The sequence below is a fragment of the Brachyhypopomus gauderio genome, chromosome 15 (assembly GCF_052324685.1).
Source record: "Brachyhypopomus gauderio isolate BG-103 chromosome 15, BGAUD_0.2, whole genome shotgun sequence".
In the NCBI taxonomy this organism is placed as follows: Eukaryota; Metazoa; Chordata; class Actinopteri; order Gymnotiformes; family Hypopomidae; genus Brachyhypopomus; species Brachyhypopomus gauderio.
The window spans coordinates 12,638,683-12,663,300 of NC_135225.1; the positions used below are offsets into that span (position 1 = coordinate 12,638,683).

The following is a 24,618-nucleotide window of genomic DNA, read 5'->3' on the forward strand; positions in this document are numbered from 1 at the left end:
CAACAGTAGAGTGGGCCAAGCGAACGGGGTGTAACTATTTAGCTAACATCTAGCGATTCTGATATCAGATGTTTGGGTTTTTGTATTAAAATAGTGTTTTTCATGTTTTGAGAAAAGTGCCATAAAAATATTTTGACTGGAACAGTTAGTTGGGAAGCGTAATTTTTCGTCCCTAGTCTGTAAGATATCTGACTTAGTTGACTGGTTAGCTTGGCAGAGGGGCAACCGGTTACCATCCGTAGAATTATGGCAATGTCCCTCATCCAAACCTGTCGCAGCCTGGCGTTGTCTACATGGTTACTGTCTTTCTGTTTTGTGCATTTGCTTTGTCTGGATTTTACCGTGGCCGAGAAAGAGGAATGGTACACCGCCTTCGTTAATATAACCTATGTGGATCCTGTGACTTCAGAAATCAGAACGGATAAGACGGAATGCGGGCGTTACGGTGAACACTCTCCCAAAAGGGAGGCACGGGGTCTGGTGCTGATGCCTGTGCAAGACAGGCAGGCTTGTGACTTGAACACTAAATTTCCGTCACCCCCTCATAACAGTCCCTGGATAGCATTGATAGCCAGAGGAAACTGCACATTCAGAGAAAAAATACGACTTGCAGCAAACCTCAACGCGTCTGCAGCTGTCATATTCAATGTAGGATCAAGCAATTCCAATGAGACAATAACTATGCCTTATCAAGGTAAGAAAGTGTAATAGTGCTGGTAACTCGTATTTGTTTATAAGTTTATTTGCCAAGGCCTATATATATCAAATCTTCCTAACCCTATAACGCACTTTTCCTTATAAGTTAGCGTCTTGTGTCTTTGGTTAAGCCTTGACTTGCTGCTTATTTGGCCATATTCTGTACCATTATCCATCGATTTGAAGAAACGACCGTGTCTTTACACCTCCGCCCTTTGACTTTCCAGCGGACACCTGCGTACCAGATGTGCAGTCGATGGGCTCAATAATTAAAACATGCAATATTGGAGAGCGTTTCCTTCACGCGCAGCAATTGGCCGCAAAATATTTTAACATAACCAGTGGCATACACGCAAGAAAATTACTATCCACAATCTAACCGCCATCTACTGACCATTACCTGCTGACGCAGTATGCTCACCGACGTGTCCATGATCTAAAACAGAAGTCCACAACATGAAGGGCCTTTTGTGGTCACCACCATTTACTATTCCTGCTAGTCATTAGCTCTCAGTTCAGCTTGTTAAAGTTTTGTCTGATGAAATGTGTTGCTTTACCAGTTGAGCCAAGTGTGTTGGAACAACTCAGCATTGGAGAACACTACTAAGATTTTTTTCTCTCACAGTTAAGAAGCTACCCTGAGGTAGGAAGGCCATTCTGTAGTTATTTAATGTATGTCCAGTCTTATGGGATGTAGCGTTTCATTGTACTTACATGGATTTTAGTGCTTTCCTATGGCTCAGTTCTTCTTCGACTCAGTTTACACTGATTAGTAGGTGACTCCAGGGAACTGTAGTTTCTGGATGTCAGAATACTGATTGTGCTGGACTCAACCAGGACCTTTTTCATATAGTTTCCACCAGAATCTGTATTAAAAGCAGCCAGTGATCCTTCAGTGAACTTCAGAATCCAGGATGAACTGTACTGTGTCGGTGTGGCCAAGTGGATAGACTGGGACGACCATGTGACCTAACAGCACAGGGCAAATTGTATCTTGTTCGCATTATTTGAATGTTTTGAATGATGTTTTATAAAACATGTAGTAATTAGCTATTGAGACCAGGCTACACATATAACTTGCGAAACTCGCAAGCCAACTTTCTCTTCAACAAAGCACTGCGTATGAGACAGTGGAGACGCAGGTGCAGTGTCCTGAGCTGCCATTACTGTCACCATCAAAGTGCTGCCTTCTGTTTTCACATATCACTTTATTGCCATCTCCATGGTGATTAACAGGATACACAAGAGACTGCTTCATCCTGTGAGCTTGATTCTCTCTCTCTCTCTCTCTCTCTCTCTCTCTCTCTCTCTCTCTCTCTCTCTCTCTCTCTCTCTCTCTCTCCCCCTCTGCCCTAGTGGTTCTCAAATCTTTTCTTTACACTGCTCTTCTCTTCCATAGACAGGCCACAAAAAAAACAACCAAACCCAACCGACTCAGGTGATGTGTGCTCAGCCCATTATGAGCTCCAAAACCTTCAGTGTTGAGCGCTGTGCTCTTAATGAAGCGTCTTGTGCAGTGTGGCACTAAGGGCCCTGTGTGCACAGGCACTAATGGGGGTGCCCCAATTGGAATGTTATGAGTAGGTGTGGAGAAAAACCTGACAGACCTGGCATAGTAAAGGGAACGATGGAAGACTTGCCCCTCCACCCAACACACACGCACACACACAGGAGGATCTGGGAGCTGTGACGCTGCTGCTATTTGCGCCACAGCCAGCCTACCTCCAGTGACTGTACAGACAACACTGCTTGAGAGGATTCAACAGATGGACAGAGAGAGAGAAGCAGGGAACCAGAACTGAAGAGGTTCCGTCGCATGAACAGGAACAAACAGAGATGGAGATTAGATCCCTCCTCCAGAAAAAAGAAGTAAGCTATAACAAGAAGGCAGAAAAATGACAGAATATTGGCCAGAACGGTAGTGCTCATGTAGTAGAGCCTACAGTGGTGGTTTGTTTACCAATACTCAGGCCACTGTGGGAACACTCTGGGAATTCTATCAGTTGTCCTGTGCATATATATAAACCTACTAATAATATTAATGTGAGGTTATTTTCAGACAGCAGCTGAAAAGCATTAACTCATTTTGATTTGTTAAGGAAAGCCCTGCTTGTAGTACCAGATTAAGTCCCCAGTTATACCCATTTCAGTTGAAGAAAATCCAAGGTAGGAACCGAACCAGTATTGGCCCAGTTAGAAGAAAAAAAAAAGAAAAAAAAAATATATATATAATATATATAATATAAATATATATAAATAAATATATATATATATATATATATATATATATATATATATATATATATATATATATTTTATATTTAAATATATATAAATATATATATAAATATATATATATAAATCTTGCATACCAAAGGGCTGCGTATATTTGATCTCACAAGTGTGACTGCATGGTTTAGGGCACCATTTGGGTGTGGACCTGTGATGTACAGGCCTGCTTTGTTCTACGTCTGTTATCCCATGTTTAGTCCACTGGACAGCTGCACTTGCTGTGGCTTTTTTCCCAGTTAAAAATTTGTCCCCAAGGTCTCTTTTATTGAAATGGGGCAGAATTTACATTCAGTTGAATTTTTTTCTTTGGAGAAGTTCTGCAAAGAAACCCAGTGTGCTACACATAATCAAAGCGTATCATTACAGATTTTGTGGACATGGTAATGTGACTCAGCTAGTCTCAGGAACGATTTATGAATCCACCTTACCTCAAGCCCAAATAAAAAAACAGTCCAAATGATGTCATGACCAAGGCCAGCCTGGAGTCCTACAGGACTACCTACAAGTGCGTTACAAAGCCTAAATACTTAGAGTGTGTAACAGTTTCAACTGTAACAAGTTAATTTACAAATTCATTTGTAAGAACTTCAATAAAATGCAATTATGTATTGCATTCCTTCTGAGATCACACAATGACCCTGCCCCCCCATATATATATATGCGCCATATAAGTTAGGAGTTCACCATGGCAGGGACCAGGCTGATGGTGACATCAGTGTGGAGGTGTATAGGGCTCAAGACTTTGGCTGTGGGACCCTAAGCATGAACAGCAGGATGGACCTCAGCCAAAGGAGCTTCATCGTGACATAGGACGGCATAAACACAGGAGCCTTGGCATTATGCTGAAATGGACAGGACTCTTCCTGTAGGTTTGAAGGGGGTCACTGATGGTGCAGTGCGTTTGGAAAAATTTCCGTTTCACATGTGGCCCGGTGGATTTCATTGCTGTGACTTGGCCAAGAGCTATAAAGCCATGTTTACATAAAACATCCTATCTGCACTATCGTGTTCTGTTGTATGACAAAATTGTGTGCAATAAAAGTATCCAAGGCACGAAAAACAAGAAAAACGTTGACCACCACATGTAATGACATTTTTAAGTGTTGCTCATCGTCAGGTTTAGTAGCTCTGCAGGGTGAAGAGACACCCACAGTAGTTGGGTTTCCTTCAGCCTTTAGTTCTCTGCTGTGGTCTTCCAACACTGAGGGCATATGTTACATAAAAGCATTGAAGATGTAGCTTGAAGGCTCCAAAGTGGTGAACCAATATTGAAGCTCACTGGTTCAAGCCCTGATGATGCCATAGCTGACCTTTCCTGAAAGTCCATGGGAGTTGATTGGTGCTGCCCTCAGTGTGGGAGGGATGGCATGGCCCCGCCTCTTGTGAGTGCCTTTAGCACAACAGTTCAAAAAGATGTGGTGCTTGCTGCCATGGGTCTCAGCCAAAATGTGTTCACCACACCCTCCTCAGGTAGGAACTGACACAACAGCTATAATGTGAGAGTAACTGACCTAGGATCAGTTTCAGAGAGTGCCACAAGCAATCAAATTCCATAGGTTGGCACTCGTACAATGAGAGACGTAATGTATGTGGTCCTGAAGGCCTGGCACTCTCCTATAGTCTACACTGTTGCCTGTTCTTACATTTGGATGTGCTCCAGGTCATGATTAGTGTCTCCCTTGTGTTATTGATTCCCTCCTCAGGGCTTCTATTTTTGTGCTTCCCCTAGCAATGCATTATTCTTTTGGAAGGCTGCACGAAGCATTTCCGTATCTCTTCTGGGGACTCCTCTGTGTCTGTCTTTGAGCTGGAAACAACCCAAGATCTCAGCACCCTGCGGAAGAGGGAGAGAGGGAGCGTGCTGATTGATGCCCTGAGGCAGGGATTAGAGTACTGGCAGGCCCTGCCGTGGAGCCACAGAAGCAGTAGCGCCTGAAATAGAGTGTGGCTATTATTAGCTGCTGTGCCACAGACGCTACGCTTTTTTTTTGTTCTAGGTAGCTTTATGTTTGCATTTTTTTACAGCTTTTTCAGCAATTCTACTGCAGGAATGTTCATTTGTAGGACTGGGTGCTGTTTGTCTGTCCCGTTTCAGAACAGTCATGTTGTTGATTCTGTTTTGCATAGATGCTTTCTAGTGCTCTGGGCACTTTTGCAAGGTTAATTGATGCCATCAGACATTACAGTGCTTGCACATAATCCACAATGAAAAGTATTTTGGTAATGACCTGGAAAGCTATTATTTAAAAGACAAAAGATGCTATTTTTGCAGATGGAGTTAAGAGTGATAATACAGGGACAGTGGCTACGCGGGGGGGGGGGTAGCAGTGTGTGATGAGTTCTGTCACCCTAAAGCCCACAGTGTGTACCTGTGTGAACCTCACCAGTCTGGATCAGACTCCTGTTAGCCGATGACGCAGTCCAACATTCTGAGAGAAAGCTGGGGCACGACCCGATTGGTAGTTGGCAGCGGAGGATGTTGCCATGGGGATTGATCAGCCAGATCCTCAGTGCTTTGATGGCCCTATGTCTGCCATGCTGTGCACGATGCTAATTATTCATCATTGAGCACAGCGCAAAGCAAGTGCTATTTTTACCTCAACATGATCAGCAAAGATACGCGACGTTAGCCCTAATATGCAAAACTACACAGGCTGTTTGATGTTGACTAGTGTTCCCCTGTAATTGGGTTTGTATCAGACTACTGTTAATAGTTACAGTTCTTAGTCAACACTTTTCAGCACTTGTATGTCAAGTATGAGATCATTTGCAACAGTTAAATGTTATTTTTCTTCATCATGTTTTCATTGAAACATCTTGCTGCTCAGATGCCAAACAAAATAAAAACGAAACAAATCTTTCCCTTCACAATGCTTAAGAAGGGCAGTGACACCATGTGCATTTGGAATGCATGACCTCCATATTGTCCTGGTCCCCAGGAACAGGAGATGTAGTGGCCATCATGATCCCAGAGTCAAAGGGGCGGGAGATCGCCGCGCTGCTGGAAAAGAATGTGACTGTGACCATGCACGTCACCATTGGCACACGCAACCTGCAGAAGTACGTGAGCCGCACGTCTGTGGTCTTCGTCTCAATCTCCTTCATCGTCCTCATGATCATCTCTCTGGCCTGGCTCGTCTTCTATTACATCCAGCGGTTTCGTTATGCAAACGCACGAGACCGCAACCAGGTACAATCGCACTTGATGCAATCAGATTGAGGGTGGTCATTGTTTACTGTCCATGTCTGCCCCTTAAACATCTATTAATTCCTATTCAGCCGTCCAGGGGTGCAATTACTTACTTTCTGAGGTGTATGCAAACATACTATCGGCGCCCCCCGAACGAAAGTTGTTGACGGGGGGGGTGGCGAACGTAAGATGGACACAAATTAAGTATTATATCTCATCGATTTGGCGCCCCCTCTAGTGCAGAGCCCCTATGCGTCGCATACGCTGCATGCCCCCTTTTTGCGCCACTGCAGCCGTCTTTACTAGAGGATATTATATTGAAATATGTATAAGGCTTAAAACAGCTCAGTGGTGTTAAACTCCAGTCTGAAAATAACAGCAGTACCTTAGCAGTACGATAAAAATCCCTTTTATTATGTTGCAAGTCAATTTGATCTATTTCAATTTTTGTGTTAATCAAAGTGCAGGTTATCCTTATTTTTTTTTCCATATTTTATGTGTTTTCCTCATCTAGGGTCATGAACGTCCGTGTAAAATCTGGACACTTTGATGTGTCTGTATACAAAGATGTATCTTTGGTGTGTCTGTACAGTGTTTGTATACAAAGATGATGTTGCGGGTAACAAACTATCTGCTCAAATCTAAGATAAACATGTCTCTTTGATCTACATTATTTTTGAATGCCTCTGAAGAGCCAATCAGAACCAGGTGTGTGTGGAAGAGTGACTTTCTTGTCACTCTTCTCCCCTGTTCTTGTCACTTTTTACATGCCCTTTCTTTGAGAAATACACCAAAAATGAGCTCCAGACAATTTACAGCTGATGACGTTTTATCACAGCTTCTGAACTAGGATAGTGATGTAGATTTCTGAGATGGTGGATCCCTCAGAGCCAGATGACAATGCTATTGATGATCCAGATTATAAAGTTCTTATACACTGTAAAAAACGATTTTTTGACTTTGTAAATATCATTAAGTTTATTTAAGTACTATCTAAAAGAATAATCTAGTTACTTAAGAATTTCACATAAAATTATATGCAATACTTGGTGTTTCTTTGTAATTGTTTGTCTTCAAATACATTTGTAAATTTTAGTCTAAATGGCAAGGTAAAATTTACAACATTTTTGTAATTTTTTCTTTTTGTGAGATGCAAAACTGAAAACAGCAAGTAAAAGGTCACTTGCAGAATCCACGCATGCGCAGTGATGTCAACAAGTCAAGTCGTTTTTGACACAGAGTGCATCGGAGATTTAACGTACAGTTTAACATACATTTTCCACTTTTAAAATAAACATTATGTTTAGATGTGAGATGAGCCTGCCATGTTAATGAAACAAACGATTAGCTTAACTCAGGTAATGTTAGTTTATTTCCAGTTCGGATTATTGACCTGCCTGACAGAAGTATTAGCAAAGTAACTTGTGCTAACTGGGATTAGCAATTTACTTTCAGAAATACGGATGGTCACCATTAAAGTATTAACAGTGTAGATATCATTTGAATGTACTTTAGGTTCAAGTGTGTTAACATCTTAGTTATGTAGTTTAGATGCTGAAGTCTTTATTTATTTTATCAATATGTGAATATTTTATGAATATTTAAAGCTTTATACATTGTAGCATCGCAGGCTAGGCCTGGAGATATTGTAGTTTAGTAGGGGGCGAGGCATTCATCTACCCAGAATGCCATTTGAGTTCATCTTAGGCACAGTTACCGTGTCTAGTAGCTAGAATAGAGAGGTGAGTAAGATTGCGTTTTATATAGGTGTTCATAAGAGTGAAGTGTTCATCTCTTGTGTGATAGTGGCACACTGTTCGTGTGTGTTGGAGTTATTGCTGCAGCAATAAAAGGAGCAAGTTTTCTCGCTTCTTCACAATATGTTGTGCAATCCTTTGGTTTCACAGCATGTAACATATAAATTTATGTTTTGTATCAGAAAAATAATACTGTAAAAAGAAAACAATACTGTAATAAACAATATATTTGGCAGTTTGTTCAATTTACTTGCTGTTTTTACGTGGAAAAAAAAAGTTATGTAAACCCTACTCCAAATTTTATATGTATGAAGAAAAACTAAATGGACTGTACATAATTAATTTAAGTACATATAACTTTTGCCTTCAATATAATTAAGTAACCTTCACTTAATATATTTAGAGATGTAAAGTTTAGTGGTATGTACAATTTACTTGATTTTTACAAGTAAAATGTACTTATTACAGCAGTAATATTTACTTTAAAAATGTTAGTGAAAATTGTTACGAGGATTTTATCAAGTAAATATTACAAGTTAGTTTTTTCAGTGTAGGTTTATCTTCAATGTTGGCTGTTTTTAGTGGATTTACACAATAAGGGTCAAAATGACCTGGAACATAATAAATGTATTTTTGTCTCACCAGAATACAAGTGTTTCTTGCTAATTTAATCTTCTTCTAGCTTTAACTAACCTCACTGCCCTAATGGCTCTAACACATCTAATTCATTGTTGTTGGATTAGATTTTTTAATATATATGCTTTATTTATTTTTCTGTATTTCTTTCTCATATTTCCTTAGAAGGTCTTTCTAAAAACTGCAAAGTGTAGCTCTTTTGACTCATGGAAATGTGAGCAGTGGTGTCAATATATAGTCAATACCTAGTTTCCCTCAGTGGGTGCAGTGGGGTTGGGGGGTATTGTGGGTATATTACACATTAAAACATTTGTGTGTTTTTACCTGAAATGTAGGTAGATGTTTAGGAGCTGCTTTATTTGTTAACAACTTCATCATCTTTGTGTGTGACACTCACCCCAGGGCATACAGCCTCTTCATAACCATCTGTTTTCTCACTGCTTACTGTCCTGTGGTTTTTTATGTATGGAGGAAGCTAGCTCACCAGTCAAGGCTTGTAATCCCAGAGTTGTAAACTAGAAACTAGAGACACAGCTCTGTGCCCTCCTACATAAACACCATATGACTAACGAAACGAACATGTACATCAAAGGCTCAAGTTATTAAGGTGCAGTGCTAAAATTAGACAGGTGTAGTCAATTAAACCTTCATCCTGATGAAGTCTGGGATCAAATGAAGTGTCTGCTTTGGAAGTTGCAGAGAATGACAAATAATGCTTTTAAAGATCCGTGTTACATTTCACAAGAATCAATATTGTGTTGGGACATGAAACCAAAAGTAAAATCAGAGAAACCAAAGCCTTAGTGCAGTCAGAAAGGGTTGAAAATAACTGTTGTTTGGGATTAAAGATGTTTAAAGAAATGAAGCCAAAAGACAACCAAAGTTTTCTTGTGTCCAAACCAGCAACAAAATTCTAAACAGCTGTGTATGTAAAAGTCAAGCAACATGAAACAACATGATTTCCTAGCTGTTGGATCAGCATTAACCGCCATAAACTGGAAGCTTGCAAAACAAGAACTGAACGTGTTACTGCATATAGATTGAATATTGTCCTTTGTGTAAGGTAAGAGAACTTGGCACTTAGAGGTTGAAAATATTTGGACTACCTTAAGATAAGATAAGATAATCCTTTATTAATCCCACAACGGGGAAATTTGCAATATTACAGCAGCAGAGAGGAAGGGACAGAGAAAGGAAGTATATCTTAAACAATATATAAGATGAAAAATTTAAAACAAAAATCTATATGTACAAAGGTTTACAAAATATAATAATTTGATGCATGGTGAGATATTGCACGTAGACGTACTGAATATTGCACATGTGCCGTATTGATTGCACATTGTTCGGCATTTGGTAGCAATGTTAAACATTAACTACAAGCTATTGAGAGCAACGTGTGTTAAACAGTCTGACAGCGTGTGGAAGGAAGGACCTGCGGTATCTCTCCTTCACGCACCGCGGGTGCAGCAGCCGGGCACTGAAGGAGCTAGTGCAGTCAGAGAGTAGTTCATGGGGTGGGACGGGTTCTTCAGCATGTGTTTAAGCTTAGTCCTGATGATCCTGTCTCCCACCACCTCCACTGGGTCAAGAGGACACCCAAGGACAGAGCTTCACTTCCTGATGATCCTGTTCAGTCTCTTCCTGTCAGTGGTGGAGATGCTGCTACCCCAGCAGTCCACTCCATAAAATATGGCTGATGCCACCACAGCATCAAAGAATGGCATCCCATTTGCGTATAAAAATGAGTGCAACCTGCTTTACATGTATTCTGTTCACCAAAAATGTCCCTATACCCCCTTGTAGAAATATTCCATTAAGGAGTCTATTGGTGGGTCATGCCAAACATTTAGCAGCTGTCTGGGCTATTTAGTCACATTTAGTCACACACTAGACACATTTAGTCTGGGCTAGGACAGCACCAAAGGGATCCAAAAAAATCCCACAACAACAAAACTACCATAAAACATCTACCTACACTGCTCTGACCAACGCCAACTCATAATACAGGAAGTGGTGCACCTTTCCTAGTGTGTCTTTACACCTTATACAGTTATATGTTCTGGAATGTGTGGGCACGCCCAATTTACCTGCCCAGAACCCAACCGCAGAAAACTAAGCAGTAACGCGTCTACATATTGAGCAGAACTGACAGAGACATTCCTTAATAAGAGTTACTAGTTGTTTAGACTCTAGTTAAAAGTCTAAATGTCTTTAATAAAGTCCTAAAAAATACAGTAACCTGGTTAGACTCAAGCCAAAGGAACCTGCTGACAAAAGAAACTCAGTGTAGCAAGATGGAATGCCCAGTTAGGGTTGACCAAAGAGCTTTTTAAAACACAAGTCTCACCTCCCCTTTAATCTCTATAACCAGACGTTATATCCCATCAGGCAGGTGTTGAATCCACAAAGATGATCAACAGCTCCAATAAAATGCACAGAGATGAGAAATACACCAAACCAGGCACATTACGACAGAACACAGAACACAACAGACATTTTGAGGTGTCCTTGTTAAACAAAAAGCACATCCAACAGACTAGAGTGGTCAATTGAGAAAACCACTGTAGCATGGTGACTCACAGATAACTGACTGGAAGACAAAAACACACTTGACAAAATAACAGCACTTTCATTTTCAACAAACGTAAACATTGGGGATTAATGTTCTGAGTTGCAAACACTACAAAGTCAACTTGAAAAGCCTATCCATACAAAGCAAACTCTTCTATTTCGGTGAGAAAAGCAAGCAAGAGCTGAGATTATTACCTTCAGATTAAGCTAAACGAGTCTGACAAACTCCAGAGATAACCATGAGCTGAGTTCAGATTTAAGCAATTCCAGCCAAACATAAATAGATGCTTACACCAAATTAGCCCAACTTTCTGACCTCCTACAGGGGAAGCCATGACCAAATAGAAGATCTTATTGATTACATGGAATTGAGTTGTATACATGAGTTGTCCACATGGCACCAAGACTTGTTTCTGGTTGAATGCTGAACCTAAAGAAAATTATGCAATGTACTCATTCAGTGCAGGCCATGCTGACAAGTACTAGCAAGCAAATGGGGCAACTGGAGGGTGATCTTGGAAGTACCAGATATCAGCAATGAGAGAGCTTGTGTGTCCAGCACCTCCAAACATCACCTCCATTTTAATGGTGCCTTAAGAAGTCCTGAGTCTGATGGGCCATGAATAAGAGGAAGTTGTAAGCACACTGGAAATCTAACATGTACAGGAAACTCCACTGCAAAATGCTGACCTTGTCCTACTGACTGTTCAGCAGTCAGAAACAGGATAAAAGTCGATGGGCAATGGCTATGGAAACAGATGTCTTAGCTAACAGACAGATGCTGACTGGCACTTCTGCCCAAAGAGCAGAACTGAACCTTGGATTAAAGCTCACAAGCATGGTAAGTGTAAACATGATATGGCTTTAGCATGGTAGAGCTGAAAAAGACGATGATAATGGTCTCACAACTTCAAGCCAAACCTGAGAAAAGAAAGAGGGATGTAAATCTATCTCGAGCATCAAGCACATGTAATGTGATGCTCCAAAACAAATCTGGAGCTATATGAAAAACAGAGTGATGCTACACAAGATGACATGATGGAAAGTGATTGCTGGCTTCTGAATGCTTATTATCATATCTAGCTAGGCAGTTCCCCTCACACGGATGAAGACAAAATAGTCCATCAGGATAATAAAGTCCAGTGGAATCCCAACATTCGTTATTAGGTCACATCTTGGTTAATAGAAACTGAGGTCTCACAGTCATGGCATTTTCACCAATTATGAATGAATTCTGAATTGTTAATACATCTGGCAGTTTTATGAGCAATGGCATGAGGTCTTTTTTTCAACATGATTACAGGATGTTGAATCAAGCGCGAGTTGTATGTGAACTCCTATTTACCACAATAACTTTCATCGGGTGGTTATAGTCAGGGAAGGGGGCTGTTCTGGGTGTACAGAGCGTCAAGCTATTGTGTGAGCATGCTAGTACCTGATAGCCTTGGCATCACAAACGGACCAGAACACAGAGGCGCACCTCACCCTCTGTGTGTTTGTCAAAACGCACACCTATGACAGAACAATTTTTTTCTAACTGCCATAAGAGTCCTTTGTTTGAAGCAACAGAGCAGCATTAGATTACCTGCTATAATAGTCAGTGAGCCCTGTTAGTCCATCTCACATAATGAAGACTAAACAGTTTCTAGACTGCAAATTTTTTCTTTCTTAGCCCAAATAAATAATTCTACTCAGGACAGATAGTTTAACGGATAGTCTTGTAATAACATTAGTGGTGGAATGTGTTTTGAGCATAATTTTCCTTAATCTAGTGATTGGTAGAACCTCTTTTCCATATCATGGGTCTCAAGTCTCCAACATGAGTCCTAACAGCTGAGATACGTTGTGTCAATTCCCTTGATCAAATTCTAATTTGGCTTGGACCGTCTAAAAGTAGCTGCTTCCCAACAGTCCTTTTAATTTCTTTGCTTTGTATTTCTTTTAATACTTTCCTTTATTTAATTGATTATGTCTACATTATTTTAGGAAGCGGCTTGTTTCAAGTGACTTCCCAAATTGATGGGACTCAGGATGAGTAATCTTGTTCAAGCTAATTATGCATATCGTTTATTTATCTTTTTTATTTTATTTATTTTTAACTTTCAATATTAGTCATTATTTAGGTTATCATTTGAGAATTTTATGAATTCATCCTCTTATTATTCTATTGATCATTATTTTATGATCACAGTGGGATTGATAGAATATGCCTAATTTATAATCTTCATTCTATGTGTTGCTTTCCATTTTCCGTTGCTTGATAACACTGCACTGGGTACCACATAATAGTTGAAGAAACTTTGATGTGTCTCACCTCCAAGAGGTGACATGAATTAGCTTTAAATCTTATAACATAATTTTCAATCAAACCTGCCGTTCCTATGCAGACTCACAGTGTTTGCCTGGTTCTTTCTTCAGTTGAATAGTTGAGTGTAAGGCAACAGTTGCTTTTCCAGTACTGGAATTTGACACCACTGGTTTAGTCTGGTTTTACAGAGACACCAAATGACTCAATGTTAGCACTGTTCCTGGATGCTGATTCTTGTGATAAATTTTTTTATATTATTATTATTTATTTTGTTCTTCAGCGTCGACTGGGAGATGCTGCCAAGAAAGCCCTGAGCAAGCTACAAGTGAGGACCATCCGCAAGGGGGACAAGGTTACCTGACCATCACCTCTCAACATCACTGTTCCTTTCAACTCTTACAGCAGCCCCTCCCTGGTTTGGTGCTACACTTTAGGCTTAACTGTGTCTTAATCTGCACTCACATAGCCTTCTTTAAACAAGTGTACTGTGGAAGACACTGCATTTTTTACCTTTGAGATCTAGCGTTGAAGATGATCTAAAGAAAATAATTACTCTTATAGTTTATCCTGAGCATAAGGAATACTACATTGTGTATTGTTTAAAGGGGCTACTGGCATCTCCTGCCAAGGTTCTCTTTAAACATGACTCATGGATTTTTCTTTACTGGGAAACCTACATTAGCGACAAAACACACACGCACACTCGCACACACACAGACACGCTCACGGCAGTGCCCCTGTGGCTCTTGTTTCTAGGAAACGGAGTCAGATTTTGACAACTGTGCGGTGTGCATTGAAGGCTACAAGCCCAATGATGTTGTAAGGATACTGCCCTGCCGGTAAGACTGAGCTTGGCTATCTCAAAGTAACAGGCATGTCAGAATCATCCGGGAATCGTCTTTTCTCACATATAGCATATTTAAAGAGGGTTTCCGTTACAGTTTCAGTAATATAAAGTATTATTATGAATGATTCTTAATTTTGAAGTATTTTTCGTTGGCTGCAAATACTTTCCACCCACATTATTAGATCAGTTTGTTAATTCAAAATACCTTGCACGGAACTGTTAGAGACTATAGCACATATATTGTCATAAATGAGTGCTGGCCATATTCCAACTCTTTATCAGTGGACTGCTGTTAGCTGGATATTGTGGTTGACGACCAATCGAATGTGTAGTGAGTATAGACCAATGTGTAGTGAGCATTGTAGTAAAGTGGCCCACATTCTAGGGTTTCTGGCTCCACACTGGGACCTGATTTATAATGGGGATTTCTTTATTTGATTTAATCATTCATTTTTAAGATAAATATTACCACTTCTTTATCAAGCAGAACTCTTGAAAGATTTGCATCCAAGCAGATATAACTTAGTCAGCAAGAGAGTGCTATCAGTATAAGGAGAGGGGTGTCAACACAGGCTGGACTCACACACTCACACTAACTCTGCTGTTTTTGGCAGTCATGTCTTCCATAAGAACTGTGTGGACCCTTGGCTGCAGGACCACAGGACCTGCCCCATGTGCAAGATGAACATCCTGAAAGCTCTCGGCATCCCCGTAAGCCCGGATCACTCCTGGATCCTTTCTCTCTGTTCACTATGGCTTCTGCAACTCCCAGACATGCACTATATCACTTAGTTGGACTCCACTGGAAGTGATACAGCCACAGACGGTTGGCGTTGGGTTCAGTTGATTCCCCCAGAAATGCGATTGGCTATTGAGCTTGTCATTTGAGCTCGTAGGCGGGATGTAGGCCTGCAGCTGTGTCTCTGGCAGGAGCAGGTCAATCTACAGCTCGCAGTGTAGCACTGTCAAATTGGAGATATCAATGTACTTCGGTTTGCAGCCGTACAAGACGGCAAGTTTTCAGTTCTGGCATTTCAGTCAATTCCTGTGATGTTTAAGTTTTATCAGTTATGACTTGATCACTAAATAGCCTGACGGTCTGAAAGAGTTTAAGAAAAGTGCCATTATGCATATGTAATCTAAGGGTAAAGGGCTGCAGGAATGGTCTCTGAGCAGATTATAGAACTGTGCACCAGCTCAGGCAAGTGAGCAAATCACTGTGAGTAAAAGCACTGTGAGTAAAACACTGTTAAGTAAAGTACTGTGAGTAAAGCACTATCACTGTGAGTGTAGAGGGGGGCTCCCTCCTATGCTTGAGTTCATCCAAAATACTTTTGCAGTGAGGTTGTCAGAACCAGATGTATAAAAGTTCAAATTCCTAAAGTAAGAGTCCTGCCATAATTTTGCATCACCCTGTTTGTTTCTCAAAATAATTCAACATGTTCAAGCAGTTCAACATGCTCAAACAGACTCCTAGGGAGATGTTTCCTTTCTCAGCCTGAACCATACGCCCTTTGTTTAAGGCTTGCGTAATGACAAAAGTTCATAGTTCAGATGGGTTTCAGACATCAAATACAGACCAGGAAACTAATTTATCTGCTGTAGTTTCCCTATGACATGCACTAATTTTACGGTTTGAATTTCACATGTGAACAGCATAACCCCTTAATGAGGTTTCCCGGACTCTGCGTGTGATTTGCGTTTTTTTCTGCTGTGTGTCTATAGTTTATGTTTAAACTTGTTGTTTATTAATGTCCTTCATGTGCTGTCCAGGGTCTTGGTTCTTATGAGCTTTCTTCTTCATGATTTAGGGAGTTTTCCCTTGCCAATGTCTCTTTAAGATTTCTCACTGGGGGCTTGGAACCAGACATCTGTAAAGTTCCTTTATGACAACGCTTATTATAAAAAGCTCTATTTAAATATATTTAACTGTCCCCACCCCCCTGCCATGACCTCATTGCAGTCCAAGCAATGTCCCACCTGCTTGAAAGTGATCTGCTGTATCTCTGGGTTACATGGATTTACTTAGCATTTTAGCTGGGGCTGAATAGGTGTCACCATGAAACAAGTATTATCCAATCTATGAAACGACTGCTGTAATTTTACCATGTGAATAAACACCACTGAAAGAGCTATTAACTTGCATTTGGATTTTGCTCACAGCCGAACGCCGACTGCTCTGACGACCTCCCTCCCGACTACGAGCTGTCACTGGGGGGACCTGCTGCCAACGTCGTGCCGACTGCCAGCGAGGTGTCCACGGGTGAGAGCTCTGCAGATCTCCACCCTGCTACCAGGACGGCAGGTCTGTCTCACGTGCACCCTGAGCCCGACTCCCTCACGCAGCTTGCAGATGGACGCCACATCGCCAGCAGTGAGTTCCCATCTGCTCACGATCAGCCATTAGCACCACTGCCACCACCACTACTGACACCACAAACACCACTACCACCACCACTACTGACACCACAAACACCACTACCACCACTACTACTGACACCACAACGGCCACTGCCACCACCACTACTGACACCACAAGCAGCCCATAGCACCACTACCACCACCATTACTGATACCAAAACCACAATTACCACCACCACTACTGACAACACAAACACCACTACCACCACCACCGCTACTGACACCACAACAACTACCACCACAACCAGCTACTTGCACCTCCACTACTGAAACCACAACCAACCACTAGCACCACTATGCACACGACAGCCACCACTGCCACCACCACTACTGACACCACAACCGCCACTAGCACCAATACTACTGACACCACAACCGCCACTAGCACCACTACTACTGACACCACAACCATCCACTAGCACCTCTACCACCACTACCACAACTGACACCTCAACCACCACAACTACCACCACCACAACTGACACCACAACCACTGCTACCACCACCACTATTGGTACCACAACCACCACTAGCACCACTACTACTGACACCACAACCACCACTAGCACCACTACTACTGACACCACAACCAGCCACTAGTACCTCTAATGACAACACCACAACCACCACTACCACAACTGACACCTCAACCACCACAACTACCACCACCACAACTGACACCACAACCACTGCTACCACCACCACTATTGGTACCACAACCACCACTAGCACCACTACTACTGACACCACAACCAGCCACTAGTACCTCTAATGACAACACCACAACCACCACTACCACAACTGACACCTCAACCACCACAACTACTAACACCATAACTACCACCACCACTACTGACACCACAACCACTGCTAGCTGCAGCTGGTGTTGCCTCAGGAACCTTTAATTGATTCAATGTACTGTGGGATTGCAACAATATTGAAAACAAATGCCAGAGTTTACAGGAAATTTCTAAAACTTCACTTGTACTTTGAGGATGTTTTGGCTACATTTAACTCTGACAACTCTAGGTTTAACTCTGACAACTATGCTTGTCTGCTCAAACAATACTCACAACATCTGCAAAGATATAACAAACTTACAAAAAAAAAGCAAGAGCTAATCAAAAGTCAAAATGGTCACCAAATATATGTGTATGTGTGTTCCTAAGCTTTAGGGATAACAGTTGATACAGTTTTTTGGGCTGAAGAACCACTCATCCAAAGTTCATTCACCCCACTGTCACACAAGCCACATTTACCTCTGCCAGCGTACACACTTCAGCACAGTTTGTTCAAATAGCCGTTGGTAACCATCTGTCAGCTGCTGCAGCACGGGCTTTATGCTTCACCCATGATCACCCCTGATCACCCCAGATCACCCCACAACTTTGCAGCTCGACTCTCTCCGCTGCCTCTCTCCTGCCAGCATGCCGAGGTTTATGCAGCCCTTTCTGCAGCGTGTTTACGTTGGCCTGGGCAACTTCCTGGATTCCAGTTCAAGCAGGTTCGACTCACAGGGCTACACTAGCGCACACACTGTACCACAGAGAGGGTGAATCGTACCTTTGTACCCACTGCTTCACATTCGTCGGAGGACACTGCAGTGAGCTTTACCTCTACCTCTCTCTATCTCTGTCTGAGAGCTCATTCCTTGGGCCCCACAGTGCTTCAGTCAGTGGGTTCTCCGAAGCCTTCTCCTGGTTTTTTGAACCAGATCTGAAGCCTGGGCTCATCTCAAGCTTAATAGCAACAAGGAAGAGGGACACTGGATCTGCAACTAGGTTCACATAAGCACTGAAAATTGTATCTCTTTGAAGCCAACATGTACACTAGGAGCTGTGGAGAAGATTAAAGTGGTAAAATAAAATCTCAGAAAGCAGTAACGTCTGTTAGCTTCTTTCCTCTCATGAGCTCTTACTGCTACGAGCATCGAGAAAACATCCTGTAAGTAAGTCTGTTTTATTTATGGGTTATTGGTCGCATATGGTCCTGTGGCTTCCAGATTACACAACTGCTTTTGACTTACAAAAATATTCTAAACTGACTAGTGCTGTGTGTCTGTGTGCATGCTGAGAAGAGCATGTAGCTGGGATCATTTCGGCATTTGGATGGATCTTCACCATTTTGTGAATGTTTGTAATGTTTTCGAGAACATCTGGGCTCTTCCTTCAGGTCCATTCTAGTGGCTTTGCCGTAACACTTTACAGTCTGCTGTGGTTGCTAGCGGTGACCACAGTGTGTTATCATATCTTCAACCATTAACTCAGTAGCCTGTCTGTCCTGGTGAGGAACCAGGGCAGCATCCCTGTCGGGTCGCTCTCTGCCCTGCACTTTCACGAGGACACGGTTTCCTGAGACTACGGCCCAGCAGCTGAGAGCAGGGATCACATGCGTTACCACACCGTTGTGTGCACCGAGATCATCGTTGGAATGCTTGCTAAGATAATGAGCTCTGTATCATTCTCCCAAAGCTCCTCGCTGGACCTCTTTTCTGGAACCAGGCGGATGTTGCTCTTACTTAATCTATTTTTACTTGATGATACCCAGTGAAAATGGAATATTTAAAAAGGTGACTCCATTTAGAGACCATGGTATTGTGGAAATAGATACTTTGGACTTAAAGCGACACGCCTAAGCAAAAGGCTTATGCAGATATCTTTAGGTTTTATATTTTGAGTGTATTTTTGAATGTTACTATAGCTCATGTTTGGCCTCTAGTGGCTGAATTCTGCACTTGACAAAACAGGAAAGCTGTTACAGATTCCCAGCAATACTTTGAAGTGATTTGACCATTTTACCCAGGCATTACTTCAGTTCATTACATAACCTAGCTTGCATAATTTTCTGCTTTGTTTGTATAATAAGGAGAGGGTGAAGAACATCTGAAACTAGAAGGTTATCCGTCATGTTCCAAATGTGCATGCAAAAAATGTTAAGCCGACTTTGGAAATTCTTTAAATGAGATCGAACTTGTCCAGATTTCTCCTGGACTCACTGCACTTCAGTGTCTGGCTGGCGTCTCCTCATGCATGCCTGTGATTACAGTCCATCCATGCCTTCCTGTTCCCTTGGGTCCACATGTCCTGTTTATGTTCCAGTATTTTGGGTCATGGCAATGTAGGTCACAAGACGTTTTTGGCTCAGGCAGAAGAGGACGTGTCCTCATTCGGCACGTTCCCTCTGATCAGACTCTGCCATTATTACACTCCCATTACTGCTGTGCTTTAATTTAGAATGAACATCAGATCTGTATTTAATACCAGTTCAGATGCTATCGGGGGTAGGGGAAGCCATGATCAAATTGTAGTCAAATAGTTTAATGAAAAAAATTGAATTGGTGTAAATTTTCCAAAACGTATCAGCAGATGTTTTGTGTTCATTTAGATTGATTACTTCTGCACTAGTAGTGTGAGCTTGTGATAATAATACAGTTTCAGTTTGGTTTACATATACATTTCTTTTTTATTTTAGAGGTAAATGTTGGAGAAAAATCTAATCTTCACAAATGTAATTGTCACCCTAAATGTAGTGAGTCCTCCCAGAAATGTTTAATATCTTATTTGCACATAAGAGGTGATCCGGCAGGGGAAATGTCTGTGACCCAGTTAGCATTCAAACTGCAGGCCCAGAGTCTGGCCTCATTCTCCTATTTGTCCCAAAGGAAGGTCGAGTCGTTAAATAATCTCAGATACATTTACTTATGTAGTTTCTAACATTGAATGATCTGCTGTGCTCTATCTAAATATACATGTATAAACGTACGTCTGTTTTGAGGTTACATAAAATCTCTACACACAGTGTGGTTAAGCATTTTGCACCATGCTACCTGATGAAGTACAGGTCAAGTACAAACTCCTGTTACTTGGCAAGTTTAAAGAAGCCAAACTCGGGCATATTCCTATTAATTAATTTGAAACCTCCTTGCATTACAGTTCCAGCTTTTTGCCACCTGCTGTGCATCTGGCTTGTTTGTGTTTGGTTGACTTACAGTCATTAAAATCTGATTCCATTTTGTTTCTTGCCTGGTTGACAGTTGCATGTTTCTGTGATTGTGTATTCCCTCGTCTAGGCGAGCACCAGCCCCCTCTGAGCAGCGACTCGGACACCTCTCTCATCCTGCCCGCGGAAGTGGTCTTCTCAGACATCGAGCTTTCTGCTGAAGCCGAGCAGGAGGAGGCCAAGTCCTGAGGGGAGAATCTCGCTGCTCCAGAAACATCTTCCAGAGAGAGACAAACCTCCAGAACTTCTTAGAGAGAAATCTCCAGAACGTCTTAGAGAGCCCCAACAGGGAACACGATTGATGGAGGAAAAAACTAGGTAGAAAAAGAACATAAGCAATATAGCATCAGTGATGTGCAATCTCATTTACTGTCCCCCATGGCCTCATCAGCTCTCACTGGAGGGTTCCTTCACCCACTAAAGGTCTGCTTTGCTTGCTTTCTTTGGCCAGCTTGGTCTAGTCTGTTCTCCTCCGTACACGTTTTCTGAAAGTTCTATAGCAGATCAACTCCTCAAACTCTGTGGAGGTTATGACTCTTAATTTCCTTCTTGGATCACTGCCAACATACGCAAATATATCTCAAAAAATCTTTATATTTATATTTACAAATCTATAAATGTGAATGATCTACTGCATTTGCTTTAAGTGTGAGAAGCAGTGCATAGTAAGCCTTGGCAGAACTCACATTCCGACCTGGTCCAGCACCCCCATGTCACTCAGCTCTTCTTTGAGATGTCGTTGGAATGCTCATCTTTCGAGTTTGGCTGTGTCAGACAGATCTTCCGCCATGCTGTCAGGGACCTCTGTTTATCATTGCAGAGAGAAGTACATTTAAAGAAAGTAGAAAGCTTCGGCGTCTTCGACAATCAGTCGCTATTTGTACATGGACTGCTGTGACTGAGAAAATGTATGTTGAAATACTTCCATGACATCGATTATTCTGACAACTTCCGTTCACTCTTCTTGATGGTGTTTTTGTGTTGGAAGTCTGACGTTGGCTTTGGTTTATAGTAGAAATTAGACAAGGCTGCTATAGGCTCTGCCTGAAAGCACTGTCTGAAAATCACGTAGCTTGCTTGCAAATTCATGAGTCTTCCCAGTCTTTTCCTCATCCGTGTTCTCCGTTACGGAGCTGACAGAGGGCTTGTGTCTTCAGGAGTGGTGCCTGAGCTGGTGCAGGTGAATTTTGCCAGAGTTCACCCTACATTGGTGCACACGACAATGGAGGGTTTTTTTTTCCCCTCAGCGCCATGAATGTTGTGTTCGACAAACTGGAGCTTTTAGTGAGAGCTGTGCATACTTCTGCTGTTTCTGTCCAAAGCTCGCTGTACGAGACAGCGGAGCTGGGGCCAGTCCCCGACAATCCATCTCTTCTTTCCTAGGTCAGGTTGAGGTGCTTGGCCAGGTGGGTGACTGCAATCAAACTGTACCCTTGTTCCTTTTTGATATATAAGCATGTCAGTGAGTCGGATCTGTAGCATGAATGTATGGTGTGAGTGCGTCAGAACTTGATAGGTTTGCTCTAAAAAAAAATAGCACAAAACCACAAATCACTTTTTATTGCACATGGCATACAGGAGAATGAAAGTCTGATGAAGGACTTTTTATTTTAATATCAAAGTTTATTTTTCTAAAAAAAAAACTAAAAAAAGCTAATAATAATAATCAAAGACCCTGTTTACAGTCAGTACAAAATTTGGTGACGTAGATTAATCATATTTTCCTGTTTTTATCCATTTCTGTTTGAATTAGTTTTTGTCTTAATTTTCCTTTTCTTTCCCAAGAATCTTCCTTATTTTGTTGGAATAACACTTCCCTCTGACCTAGAAGCACCTCTTAAACTAGAAGCACAGGCATCGACTCACTGTTATTCCTGATGGCCAGTGGAAGGTGTTTGAAGGCACATACAAATGTTTTGCAACACTAACCAAAACAAGTGTTTTTTTCATACTTCTCTTTGAGTATTATATGTGTTTCTCCATATTCTCTATGTACAATTCCATGTAAAGTGTATAAGATGGACCATGTACTTATTTTATATTAATCATCTCATTATGTCACACAAGAACTGATTGAGAGGTTTGGAATCACATGGGTGTGTGTGTGTGTGTGTGTGTGTGTGTGTGCGTGCGTGTGTGAGAAAGTGAGTATGTTTTCTCCAGCAGTCGGTCAGTTAGCACAAGGTACTGTGATGTGTCCTAAGAGGTTTAGATTGATTTAATCTCTGTTGGTTTTGTCCTTACTTCTCTTAACTGACTTATATGTTTTATATAAAACCAGCTATTGGGAGGCACAATTCATCCAAATGTGATATTCTGTGATTGTTATTCTGTTGGTTTGTGTGGTGCTAGTTTGGTAATTTATGTTAGCTACTATATGTGTATGTGTTAATGAGTAATTTGATAAAAGTGACACCCCCAAAAATCTATTTTTTAACTGTATTTTATGTTTAGTACTGCTCTTTAGTCTTAGATGAAGTGATTTATTCAGTAAGGATTCCCCAGTGCTGTACATGGCTTCAGACAACCAGGCTTTTGTGTTCAGTGGAACCAATATGAGGTGGATCTGAGGGAGCTTGTTTGTAGCAATCACTTGCATTTCTCTGTTTATTTTGTTTTTCTTACTGTTGCTGGTCCCACCAGGGCCTTGTATGTTTAGACTACATTTCCCAGAAGGCTTTGATAATCTCCACACCACAATTTGCAGCATATCGAAGTATCACTGTTGTCTCGCATTCTCTATCACACACACACACACACACAGCAACCCCACTGAGTTCAGAGGTCACTGAACCATGAGGATTTTATACTTTTAGATGTGTTGCTTTGTTAGTCTTCAACACAAAAAGCTTTATGTGGTACGTAGGGACTAAGACCGAAGTGTCTGTGTTCATGAATGACTGCAGAATGCTTTTGTCTGGAGATTCTGCTGCTCCGCTCTCCATGGTCACACTCTCGCCTGCGCTTACTCAAACATTTTTAAAAAACGAGGTGGGCCGTGAACTGCACAACTTGGAATGTGGGAGTCCTGTACTTTAAATCATGTGCAAAATGCCATACCTGAGATCTTTCGTCGTTTCAAGGCTCTTAAATGGATCCAGTTGAACTTCCCCTCTTTCCGTTTATCTGGAAATGCACAAGGAGCACATGCAGTCTTTTAAAAGATCACCAGGCTGATCGCTATTCCTGCAGCACATGTTTTTACAGGGCTGCAGAGCTCAAAGGGCGTATGGTATGTTAAGATTGCCAAAGGGTGGATTAAAAGGTTCCTAATTTATTCCCATTAAATGGCCATGGTTCTCGAGATTACTATGAAAGAAAGTTTGTCTACAGCATCCAGCACAGTCAGAATAGTATTGCTATTTTGTTACAGAGTACAATGTAAATATATTTGGCTGTCTTTGTATTCAGTTCTATTACAATGTCGCACGTGTTTGAGTCTATGATTGTGGGGTACAATAAAATGTTAGCGCTTTTTTTTTTTTTCAAATCAATTGTGTTGTGTTTTGTATCCAAGAGATTTAGAAAATGCAGGTGAATCATCTGCTGTTGCGGTCAATAATATATTTGCATTTATCAAAGGATGGTGCAGTACCTAATACTCTTCACACGAAGACACTACATGTGGTGTAAAACTGCATCAGTTGTGCAGTATGTTACATCATTTCAGGTGGTTTTCATCAGCTGCCCCTTCACCATGCTGTTGTTTCCTGATAACAGTTGACATAATGATGAGGGTCTGGCTCTGTTTAACATCTCACTGGTTCATTTTTATTTCTACAGTGTCATTACATTTGACAAAGCCGTAGAAGTTCAGTACAGGTAACAACTGTTGTTTTTCCTGTGGGTAATGGGAATTCCTGACAGAGGTTGGAAGGTGAACAGGTGTCTAAGAGAC

At 41.4% G+C, this 24,618-nt stretch overlaps 1 protein-coding gene across 1 annotated transcript; it reads left to right on the forward strand.

Moving 5' to 3' along the window:
- rnf150a (ring finger protein 150a) lies at positions 1–23,787 on the forward strand. The gene is made up of 7 exons (XM_076973971.1): positions 1–694; positions 5,928–6,178; positions 13,734–13,805; positions 14,210–14,292; positions 14,915–15,011; positions 16,464–16,674; positions 20,791–23,787. Exons 1-7 carry the CDS (start codon positions 247–249, stop codon positions 20,907–20,909), a joined length of 1,281 nt encoding a protein of 426 aa, XP_076830086.1. The 5' UTR covers positions 1–246; the 3' UTR covers positions 20,910–23,787.
- Positions 23,788–24,618: the final 831 nt, after the last annotated feature.